The sequence below is a fragment of the Indicator indicator genome, chromosome Z, assembly GCF_027791375.1.
Source record: "Indicator indicator isolate 239-I01 chromosome Z, UM_Iind_1.1, whole genome shotgun sequence".
NCBI classification, from domain to species: domain Eukaryota; kingdom Metazoa; phylum Chordata; class Aves; order Piciformes; family Indicatoridae; genus Indicator; species Indicator indicator.
In genome coordinates this window covers 49170605-49183108 of record NC_072053.1, presented here as the reverse complement: position 1 = coordinate 49183108, position 12504 = coordinate 49170605, and the positions used below count along the sequence as shown (strand labels likewise).

General features: G+C 37.9%; 1 protein-coding gene across 1 annotated transcript in view; it reads left to right on the top strand.

Moving 5' to 3' along the window:
* PRUNE2 (prune homolog 2 with BCH domain) overlaps window positions 1-12242 on the top strand; it is a 554668-nt gene extending 542426 nt beyond the window's left edge. Inside the window, exons 16-20 of the mRNA XM_054397589.1 lie at window positions 3542-3644; window positions 6437-6568; window positions 6722-6808; window positions 10036-10134; window positions 12203-12242. Of these exons, the coding sequence (XP_054253564.1) occupies window positions 3542-3644; window positions 6437-6568; window positions 6722-6808; window positions 10036-10134; window positions 12203-12242 (461 nt within the window). The remainder of the gene's footprint in view (window positions 1-3541; window positions 3645-6436; window positions 6569-6721; window positions 6809-10035; window positions 10135-12202) is intronic.
* Window positions 12243-12504: the final 262 nt, after the last annotated feature.

The following is a 12504-nucleotide window of genomic DNA, read 5'->3' as shown; positions in this document are numbered from 1 at the left end:
TTGGATTCTTTATGGTTTTGGAACACTGTTTGCCAGCTATTCTGTGAGGTCTTAATTAAGTTGTTCTAGTCCTGCAAAAACTGAGGCAAGTAACTTAGTATCGCAGAGACGCTAAGATTTGTATGAGGATGCTTGTGTCACCGTGTTGCTGATCTATAACATCATTTAAACGTTAATCATTGTTTTTGGTATATTTTAGGTGTTGAATCTTTATCTGGTTGAAGTGACATAACTGAATAATGGTTAATTATATTACCGAGGATGTGGTACTCAAATTTGCACTTTTACATTAAAAGCAGCTAAATGCTATCTTGCAGTTCTTCATTGTGGCCAGTGTGCAAAAGATTTAGCTGGGATTAATAAATCTGTGTAAACCTCCAAGCATTTTCTCACTGTAACACCACCATCAAAGATTTATGAATGTGATGACACCTCAGACACAGTTTAGCAAACAGACACAGATGGCATAATTTAAGAAACAAACACAAAGTATTTTGAGGCCTTGCTAATGATGTTTATATTTATGGTGTATATGTTTATTTATTCAGTCTTTGTATGCTGTAAACTAGTCTAGGTACATTCATGGTGAAAACTGTCATATGCAGTTCCTACTGGATGCTGATACTGTTCTGTATGATGTTCCATTTGGCAGTACTTTAGTATCTTTGAAGTGCTTTAGAGGGCCAGGAATCTTTGCAGACTGACAGATCTCTAAGCAATTTCCTTTAACCTCAACAGATTTCCTTTAACCTTAACAGATTTGGACCAAAATCAGTTAATTGAAAGTTAGGTCAGGCATCTCTTGATGATTCAGTGATCTGCTAAACATTGCAGAAGCAAATGCAGAATCCAGATTGTAGCCACAAAATAAGAAAGGAAAGAGTGGGCTTGTCAGTTTAGGTGTGAGATTGCCTTCCACTTACGTTGATGGAGAAATTTCTTAGAGATCTGTCAGTTTGCATGGAGTGACTGGGAATTTGAACAAATGGCTTTCCCTGTCTTCTAGCAATGAACTAAAAAGCACTTTTCCCTTGGGTAAACACTTCTTGTCTACAAACGTGTTAAGAAAAAGTGGCCTAGATTTCTCTGTGGATTTTTCCTTCTGTGTGATGTTAGGTGGCATCTGCACATAATCATTTTGCTTTACATTAGCTGTTAACTGTGCTGTCATTTAATGAGCACACCTGCTGCAATATGCTTTTGCACTCCTAAGCCAGCTAGATAAGACTGCTTTATGGCAGCATGATTTAAATTGTCCTGAAAGTCTTTTAAGGATATTTAAATTTAGTGGAGGAAGGAAATCTCCTTCCTATTTGTAAAGCAGAAAGTGAAAAAATACTTCTGAGGGATGAGCTAGGATGGGAGAGACGAAATGAGGGCTGTCTCTTTGAAAGTGTGTGAGTCTGTTGAGAAGGCGGAAACGTAACAACGAGTAGTGTTAAGTGATGAGTGAGGGAGGCAGAGTTGGTTTATTCTTGTTTATTTTGAGAAGACTGATATATTCCTTCTTCTCAACCACTGGTGAAGGTACTGAACACAGCCCTGGAGTTTCTGCCCCTTCCCTGTGTGCATCCTTGTTAGAGAGTGCAATGCTACTCTTTTAATTGACCTTGACATCTTCATTGGGACACCAAAGTCCATCACCCATATCTATAGATATGCTGTTCACATTTACTGGATCCTTACAAGCTGGAGCTATAACACTCCATGCGACATCCCATGGTTTAAGGTGGGTTTACCCACAATGCTTTTGGCTTGAGCTCAAACCCTAATCCTGAGCTTTTTGCCTATCCATGTCCCCCAACAGGTTGGAGAGCAACACTGTGCTGTGGGACTGCAGAAAACAGTGGCTATATGCTGGGTGGCTGCAGTGTCCAAATGGTGGAGGTCTAAGCTAGCTAGCACTGTCAACTCAGTGTTGGTGTTATCATCAACATTATGTATTGTTATCTCATCCAATGCATTATAGTTAGTCAAATCTACCAATTCAAATTCAGAAAGAAAAAAGTCCAACATAAACCTTTGTCAGTTTGCTTTGCCAAGCCTTGATTTGAAACAATATGACTTGAGGCAGGAGACTTCTGATACACACGTTTTTCCCTCAGAGACTTTTTTTGCTCCCTTTGTAACTTGGGAAGCAATTGTATTTTTCTGTCCTTGAGGGTACAGCTGAAATCCCTAAACAGAGAGCACCTTTGTGCATGTTCTTGTGACTGGGATAGTGTTGAGATTTATCAGCTGTGTTTCTCCTTGGCATGGAAGACATTGTCAGCAAGTCTCTTGAAGCACCCAAGCACCCATTTTGTCAGGATTCTGTATTCTTTGAGTTCTGTAAATCTGTGTAAGACATTTCTTCCTTTTCTTGTTTTGTTTTGGTTTTTTTTTTTTTTCAGGTACCTGACACTCAACCTAGGTGTTGAGTGAGAAATGAGAAAACAAATGAGTCTCTCACTCGTGCCTGGTGGATTTTGTATTATCTCTGTGTTTTCATAGAGAACTTGGTTTTGCTTGGCTGACTACATTTCAAGGAGTTCTACAAGCATTTGACTTAGGCATGGATACTACTTTCTAGTATCCAAAAAGCACTGTAAAAGGCTTAAAATCTCCTTTTTTTTTTTTTTTTTTTGTATAGGTACTGCTATTGTCCTTTAATTTTGTCAGGAATGTGTTCATAATCTCCAAGGGAGATTCAGGGTTTTCTTCCCCCACACTATCATCTCTCCCTTATGGTTCATTCCTCCTAGCTTCTTCTGAAAGGCTTGAGAATCATTTTATAAGTGTATCCAATTTCTATCTCAGTGTGTCACTAGTGCTATCTAAACACAGCAATTTCTACAGCATCTTCATAGAATTCATCTTAGTATCTATTACTAATAATACTGGAAGCTACAACATCTGCAAAGGATTGTGGGGAAGATTAACCAGCACTAACCCATCATAAAGGGGAGGGGGGGAAAAGGTTTGGGTAACAGGCAACTGTCCTGGATTCCAGAATGGTTGTGCTGAAGTTTCAAGTGTTCACAGCTATTGTTAGGCAGTGATACATCCCAGAGAGTGCCAGTACTGGATAAGTGAAGTGTACAAGGTAAAAAAGTATCCAAGGTAAAAAAACTTGCAGCAAGGGATTTAGCTGATCCTCAGGAGCCTTTAAGGTATAGTGAGGTGCAGGTGTAATTTTAATCTCCAGTGGCCACTGGAGCTGCACAGACTATTTTCTTTAGCCCCTTATTCCTCAGTCTAAGGTAAGCATTCAGCATAAGATTATAGAGATGCAATGAACCAGTAGGTCAGATAAGATTGTATTACTTACAAGGGTTTTTTGCCAGTGTCTACAAAAGACTTGGTTGTGCTAAGTGTGATTTTCAGGAATTCAGCATAACTAAACTACTTCCTTATCACATGAGGGGATAGTTTTTACATTTTTGGTCTTCTTCAGCAGTAGACACAGTAGCTCTGTTCCAGGACGTTGAGATTTCTTTTTAGATTTATCTTGCTAAGAGCCTTTTACAAAGACAAAAATGCCTTTTTGTTTTTTCCACAGGATACTATGGTGATGGTCTGAATGCGATCATTGTGTTTGCAGCATGCTTCTTGCCAGACAGCAGTCGAACTGATTACAACTATGTCATGGAAAATCTTTTCCTGTAAGTTATTTATGAGCAATGTGATGGTCTTTTAAGTTAGAACTTGCAATTATGTAGTGAGAATAGCCTGTTTTTAATTAAAAGTTAATTTTGGTCATTAGACAGGAAGTGATCCGAATGACAAGGAAAACAGCAGTTTTAGATAAACTTCTCAGTGAAGTATTATTTTGGTTATTTACTTGTCATCCTCCCAAGTTAAGGTGTATTTGTCAGGACCAAATCTGACTATATTAACTGTCATTGTACTGTTTCACTAGTGATTTCCAGGACTTTTGCTGAGAACAATCAGCTGGGACTTAGGCCACCAAACTGGATTTACTGTTCGTTGTTTGTTATATATTAGTATGATGCGTCATTGTATATCATGTATTTAATACGTGTTGTGGTTGTGCTTAGGAATCACACAACCATTTTATTACACTAGTATTAAAAATACAGGATGAATGACAATTGCTGACACAAACAGCTATCAGGAGTTTTCTTTACTCCAGCTGCTTCTGATTCAATTATAAGTAACAGAGGCCACTGGGGAAGGACACAAATTTGGCTGCAGCTTATTTTAAGGCTTGTGGACTGTTGTTGCTCTGTAAAACAGCAAGAAAGGGAAAGTCCTTTCTTTCAGTTTTAGGCCTCTTAATTGTGTTGAAGTGAAAGGTTTGAGACAGCCTACAACATATCCAATAACTGATATATTGAAATATTTGTGAAGTGTTTAGTATAGAATTATATAGGTGTCTGGAGAGAAAACACAAATGACTAAATCTGTTCTCATTTTTATACAGAAATTTTCTGATAATTGTGCACTTTCAGTCACCTCCACTTTTGATTAAGAACAATCATCAATTCTTCCTCAGTTTTGCAGTTACTTTGCCATCTGAATTCTCTTCTCATTTCCAGTTACCTTTTTCCTATTTGTTACCTCGACTAATCTTATAAAACTGTTTTTGAAGAGCTGAATTTGAACCAAAACTCTCGAGGCAGCATTATCTGCAGAACTTCTTCTAGATGATGCAGAACCATGCAGAAAATGTTGCTGTTTCATTTATGCCTCTCTGATGCAGTTGAGAAATAACAAGTTCTTTTAAAAGAATCACAGGTTAAAAAACTACACTTTGAAAATCAAAACCATTGCTTTTTTCTTTCAGAACAAGTGATTTTTTTCTAGGCAGACAAAAATTCTGTCCATTTCTTCCAATAATACATAAATCAATAACCATTACTGCCAAATAATAAGAAATTACCAGTTTGGTAAGATTTGCAAGAGACCTTTTGGTTGTAATACTCCTCTTACTCCTGATGAGAAGTATGCAAGGTTGTTCTTGTTATAACTGATTATTCATAATATGCACAATTCCATTTGTGCTTAGGCAAACAGACGTTTTTTCAGACCATCTCTGTTTCTGTAACTGAAAGGTTTGTAGTGTTTTGAGACTTACACACACCTTTCTGTCCATTTCTTTTACCACATGCCTTTAAAGTGCTAATTGTGGTATCCTATGGGAAGGGACAATTTCATAACCTGTCCAAATAGTCAGTACGTTCAGTTAAGTTAAACTTTTTGCATCAGAATGTTGGTACAGTCCCTGGCTTCGATATTTCACTGTGAGATATGAGCCTTTACAAACAAGCAGGCATTGTACAACTGCAAGCTGAGAAAGAGCAGTGAGAAGCATTGAGTGAGTAGTGACTTAGATGGGGCTTATCAAATGCATGGAAATGGTAGTTAGTGGCTGCCTACTTTATACCCAAGTAAAATATTAATGCTCTTTGGTACAACCTCACTTTCCTTCTATTCTTTAAAAGAAACTGCATCTTAAGGAATTGAAGGCTCAGGTTAGACTGTGAATCCTTCCCAAACACCTGTGAAAGGGGCCGTTATGCTCAAGGGCAGAGCTGCCTTTTGTCAGCCATTTAGGTCTTTTCACTGTAGCTTTTACATAATCATGCCTTGGGGCGTTCTAAACAATTTGAACATTCCTGTGATGAGCAACACCCGAGTGACTGTAGGGACTGCTGAGCAAAGCATTTACATATAGAGTTTTGGACAAGAATTTAAAGGTACCTTTTCATTTAACTAAATACTGTACTTTTCTAGGTAGGGTGAGTTTGGCCTCAAACCCACTGTTATGTCTGAATTGTCATTGCTGAGCTGAGGAGTTTGAATATTTGGAGAGTTTTGCTCACAAGACGAAGTGATGCCATGGAGTGCTCTGGCCTGTCAAAAGGCAGGTTGATGGACACATTTAGCCTTGTGAGTCAAAGTGTTTGTAGTTGGCAGTCACAGACCCAGTAGCAGTAGTCTGATACTCACAGTCAATAGTATCACAAGAATTACAGATAAGTATCTTCTCTTAGACAAATATCTTCTCCTAACCCTTATATTTTTTGCATTGAGCAAATGTGAGGATTAACAGTAATAGAAGTTTCTCAAGAGTTAATTTCAGAAGTTCCTGTAACTTCATATGGTCCTGACACACCCCTTGAGAAATCTCATGACTTAAAGCCCTTTTAAGAAAAAGCGAGATTCAAAAACTCACTATGAAATGATAACATTGTACAAAACCCACGTATTTCTGAAGATGCAGAAAAGGCTGTGATTTTTCTATTTACTCTTTACAGATAGCATGATGACCAGTGCTAAGTACTTGCTTTGGTTTAAAGGAAAAGAAAACAATGTTTTGTAATAAATTAAGTAGTCTGCCTTGCTTTATTCTTAGTAGGCTGATTTAGTTTGAGCTTTTTATGCTCAATGGATAACATAAAGTATGTACTCACTTCTGTACTTCTATCAGTTATGTAATCAGTACCTTAGAGCTGATGGTAGCTGAAGACTATATGATTGTCTACTTGAATGGAGCAACACCAAGAAGGAGAATGCCTGGGCTAGGCTGGCTGAAAAAATGTTATCAGATGATAGATCGCCGGTGAGTAGTATTTTCCTTTCTGATCCAGAGCCATTATTTTAAACATTGTCCATTTCTGTTACTACTCTGTATGACAGCATTCACTGTGTATGATCTTTCCGTATGTTTTGTGGAGTTTTTGATTTTGTAAAATACCATTTCTTTTTTGCTTAGATTACGGAAGAATTTGAAATCATTTATAATTGTTCATCCATCCTGGTTTATCAGGACAATTCTGGCTGTGACACGACCTTTTATAAGGTATGTAGTGAATACCAGTGATTTTCTGTAAGAATACAGAAGCACCCTAAATCAGCATAACTCTTTACCTGTTACTGAGGAGTACTGCTTTTACAGTTCCTGTTGGGATTTTGAGTTGAAGCTGACTTTCCTCAAGTGAGTGGAAAAGACCCTGTGATTTGTATGAGTATGTGGTGGTGGATGTCACAGGCATGACATCAAAACCTCTGTGTGTAGAATTCAGTCTCTACCTAAAAGGCATGTAAAACAGGGGTCTACATGTAATTATAATCACCTCATTAAAAAGATCCTGGCTACAAACCAATATAGGGGTACAGTTCCAGGTTTAAAAATAATTAGTTGCTGCTTATGCAAGAGGACTTTCCTCCTGAGCTGTTTCAATGCATAGGAGTTCCAGTTCCAAGAAAAGACACTTTAATGCCACCAGAAATAATTATCTGATTAGCAAAAAAGAAAAAAACCCAAAGTAATGTTACAGACTCTGAAGCCCACATGAGTTACTGAAGAAGATGGGCAAGTACACAGTTGAAATCTTGAGATCAGGGAGAGCAGACTGGCAGAGAGAGTTGCTTCAAACAAGTATAGAAGGAGACGCCACACAGTGCATATTATAATTCGTGCCAGACCTCAGAGATGTCTGCCCCAGGGTGCAGATGAGAACACTGGAGGGGTCTGTTGCAGATTGCTGTCTTGACAGGGTGACAGTAGGATGGAGAAGCACATGAGTTCTCCCATCACTGCCAAAGTGTGTCAGGCAGTGTCATGACAGAGCTGCTTCTTTCAGATGTTGTGTCTTTAATAACCAAGCAGAAAGTGGCAAAAATACCCAAGTAACAGGGAAAGTGTACTTGGAATTATGAAAAGTAATTATGAGAATCCACTGAAGTGCATTTGGTGTCTGAGATACTTCTGTTGGCATCCTGTTTCCCCCCAGAGGAGTGTTAGACAGTGAAATTTTTTACAAAATCAAATATGCCGTGTCTGTTTCAATTCATTAGTCATTCATTCAGAATGACAATATCGAGTAGAAGTGACTAGAGGTTTTGCATTGCCAAAAAGGAGAAAAGGTTTGCTCTAAATAGTTTGGCAAAGCAAATGAGCAGTACAGAACTAGACATGATAGAGACCAGTTAAAACTGATACGTAAAAGTGAAGTGCAAATGGGAGCTGAAAAAAGTTGGCCAGGACAAATGGCCAGTGTGACTTCTGTGGAATACGACATAAGGTACTTGAACCCTCACCTAGGGTGGCAGAGCACTGTGAGAAAGCTGAGTAAAAAACTGTAGGAGTCATGAAAAGAGAGACTCGATTCAGTTATAAGTAATGTAAGGAGACAGAAACTTGATTAGATTGAATGTCAATGACTGTAGCTTAGTTTGCTACCACTGGCAAGCATGGGGGGAATTCCAGAGTAAGAAATTCATCCCAAGGCAAGCAGAGATTTCAATCAGACAGTTAGCAAAGAACAGCATAGTTTTAATTCTGTTTCATCTGAGATGCAAGACTAAGCAGTAGGAATCAAGAAACTGAAAGATGACGTAATAAAAAGGGACAGTCTAGTCACTGAGGGTGTGCTACAGTAGATTCTGTCTCAGAAATTGGCAAGGTCATTCAGTAGAGTCTGGGACTCGCCGTGACTGACAAGCACTAAATAATTGTCTGATTACATAGGGTAGTGGTTGCAAAGATAGATCCTAGATACTCTTCATGGACCAGATGATCATCTCAGCTATGTTAGGTAAGAAATCAGTTTTCTAATAAAACAAGTATCTGTGAAAGAAATTTGGGACTTTCAAGTATTAGGAAATTTTATGTCTGGCAGCACACCTCCCCTGAAGTCTGAAAGAAACAAGGATTTGTTATTTTGGTCATGTGTTCAGGATACCTGTACACAGACTCCCACATGAAGTAATTACTCAGAAATCAATCCCTGTGGTGAAATTATTGTGCTCAGGAGAGTTCTCAAATGGAAAAATGAACCCTTGCAAGATTTTTTTTTTCACTCCTTGCCAGTCTTTAAAAGCTTCTGAGTGTCTTCTGCAAGTCACTTTAGCTGGCAGTTCAGATAATACAGATTATGATGAACATTCTGGGTAAAATGTCAAGCATTATGTGTATGTTATCATGGTGATTCATGTACCTTAAAATGTGACCACTGGGGTCCTTCACTGTGTGTGCTTAGTGATGCTAACCTGATACAGAAACAAATTAAAATGGGTGAGCTTAAAGCACTATTCAGAGTATCTTCACATATTCCTTGTTCCAGTTGTCTTACTTCACCTTATTAGCAAGAAGAAACACAGCAGCCTTCTGCTCAGGACTGTGTCAGATGCTTCATGTTGTCTGGTCATATGCCCAGTAAATGGGCAGGATAGTAAATGGGAAGAGTAAGTTTTTCATGGTTTACGTTTAAGAACATTTATGGCCAATACGCATTTGTCATTATTACTGATGTTAAAAGACTAAATACAAGCAGAGCTAAATTTGGAAAATTGCCTCATGAGCCAGATGAGAAAGATAGATTTCTTAAAAGCTCATATATGTCAAATAATTTAGGTTAGACAAGAGAATAGTTTTATTTTTTAAATGTGTTTTCTGAATAATTTATCATTTTTCCAAGTGATTTCTTTCTTGAACGCAGTAAACAATCAGCTGAAATAAACAGGGGAAGTATTTCTTCAAAAGAAGGCCCTGCAATAAGAATAGACATGCACATACACAATCAAATCTGTACTTGTCTAAACAAATGAGTAAGTTCAATTTTATTATGTTTGATTGAGAATTAGTGTCAAATATAAATGCTAATTCATCATGATCACTTGATGCTAATTCATCATGACCATGTAAAGTGAATGCTTCCCATTTCTTTTTACATCTAAGTGTGCTGTAGGGGATTTGATTCTTTTCAGAATTTTAATACATCTCCTTTGAACTGTAAAAGTAATTGCATTGCTTAGTATGTAGGCACTACAATTCATAATGTTGTCCTAAATACTGGGATTCAGCCTAAACGAGGAACAGCAAAAGGTCTAGGCTTGATTTCAGCCTCACTAGACCTGAGGTACACTCATGATCAGCTGAACTCTGTAACAGAAGTATGAATACCAAAATTGCTTATTTACTGCATAAGTTAAGTACATGCCTTCTCTTTGGTTTTGGGGTTTTCTTAATACAGTATAGCAGATTCTGGGGGGAAAGTAAATTACTATGTTGCTTCTTTGTTTTAGTTCTAAGTTCAGCAGTAAAATACAGTATGTCAACACATTGGCAGAGCTTCGTGAGATGATTCCAATGGAATATGTGCAGATACCAGACAGTATTGTCAAGTAAGTGATGTACAGTAACCATGCATTTGTTCTAATGACACTTTCCACAAGCTAGTGACAGTGTTTCAGAGTCTGTAAGAAAACCAGAAAGCCTCTTCCTGTTATAAATGCTCGTGTGTTGGAGCACAAAAATCCCACCATCAAACTCAGAAGCAGAAAAAAACTGCGTAATAGAAACACAAAACAGAATAAATATGTACTCCTAACAGAACCAATTTTTATAGGAAGAGTAAGGAATTGTACTGGACTTGAATGGTACTGCTGGTAAAATGAAGAAAAATTTTGAGAGAATTAAGGCTCAGTGTCCCTTCATCAGCTCTATGAGTATATAATTTGAATTGGAACAGATTGTTCTCTCGCTAATTGCAACCCAGAAAGAAGATAGGGAAAAAAAATAAAATCTCTCCACAGGTATCACCTATGCAATATTTTCCCATAACTTATATTACCATTTAAGTAAAAGTGTTCTTCAGTTTTAGTCATACAGAGCTTTCTGCTGAAACAGTAATGCAAAGATAGCCTGTTGAATAAAAAAACACTGGAACTCCATTGGTTCACCATTCATTACCTTGTTGGTTTTCATGGTTTAACTCGGAATCACTGAAAGAGAGTGTCACAGTCCTTGCTTCTTATGTGTAAAGGTTTTTTAAATGCAACTATTTCTAAAGGAAAGATATCTATTGAAAATTGTAGAAAGCTGGTTTGAATTGTGAACCTGAAAACAGCAAATTGAAATGGTATACAACAAGACTGAAAAATCTTTGAAGTCCATCATGGTTTTGATGTGGGTCAGTATTAAAAAGATAGGCTGTTGAGGAATGCCTTTTTTTCCCCCCCTTTTTTTTTTTAATTGTTCTTTTTATGAGTTACCCTATGTTTTGAACAGGTTAACATTCTCTTCTAGTAAGTGTTTTGATGGTTTGTCAGTGATTAGGTATGAAGAACACTTCTTCTGGGGGTGTCATAGATCTCTTCATGCAAGGTTTTTCAGACCTTCCTTATAGTACTTGTCAAAGCAGCATAATTGCCTTTGTCAAGCTGGTGGTGTAATTACTTGTGGTGTAATTCCAGGGAGCAAGTGGGAAGCTCAGTTCTTGCAGTGGCACATATTAAAAATACTAAATTACAGTCATGAAATCAGGGATCATAAGGACTTTCACTCAAATTTATTTGCTGCTGTAACTTCTTCATAGGTGGAGTGATGCTAGGAATATGGAGCACAGAGGTCATTGGTCACCTGATAAAGAGATGTCCAGAATGCTTTAACATCCCTAAAATATTGTCATCTTCCATACATCCTTTACTCCTTCCTTCAATTTCTGTACCCTTCTTCTTTCAATTCCTGTAAATACTTTCATATCTTATAGTTATTTCCCTTTGATACAGGCCTTAACCTGATAGTTCAGTGTATTTCTCTCTCTGCTCTCTTGCTGTGTTTTACCGTTACACTGTCTGTAGCAGTACACATATCAGTGTTTCACATATCCTTTCTTCCCTGTAGACTGAAAACTGTTTGACAAGTCCATTAACCTCTCAAACCAAAGGTAAAATGATCACAGGACCAGTACCAAAGAAACTTTAGGAATTAGAGCTTAATAAATTTTAGGGCACGGCCTACTTCATGCCTCCAGCAGCAAGTTGTAAGATCATGATTTTGCTGAAGAAAAAAATCAAAAGATGACAAAAGTGTGCCCACTGGTGGCAAGCATTTTCAAGATGTGGTATGAAGATCTAGTGGGTATGTGCATTCAAGGCACTGTGAGTGATTATTCCTATGTCATAGGGAGAAGAGCAATATTCAGATGAAAGCTTCCCTTCTGCTGCAAATAGAGAAAGATTCCTGTAGCAAACCAAAATAAAATAAAATTCAGCTTTTGGTTTCACAGTTGCTCCTCTGGCAAGAACAGAAATACCTCTTCTGGAAACAAGAAATCCAACCCATAGAAAGTACATAGGTTCATGCCAGCATTTGTACAGTACTTTTTAGTGAAGTGGGGTACTATGTTTTTGTTGTATCATATGAACTTGGACATCTTTTCTTTTCCTTCACCCACCCTTACCCTGTAAGGTATGATGAAGAGAAGTGTATTAAAAGAAGAATGAGGTAAAACTTGCTTTCTAGCCTACACTGCTGCTCATAATGGAGTGAATCTGTGTGACAGCCTTTCACCTGCAGGCGACCTCGACAGCTGAATGGGAGAGGACTTGCAAAAGTCCTCTCCCCTGTGGAATCTTACTTTCCCCTTCAAGCTGTTGAGATCAGCCTCCCTTGCAAATAAAACTTACTGAACTGTAAATGTCCTTGACTTGGCCTAGGCTGCAGCTAATACTATCTGATAAAGCTTTCAGCTCGGTTCACTGGGCATGCCT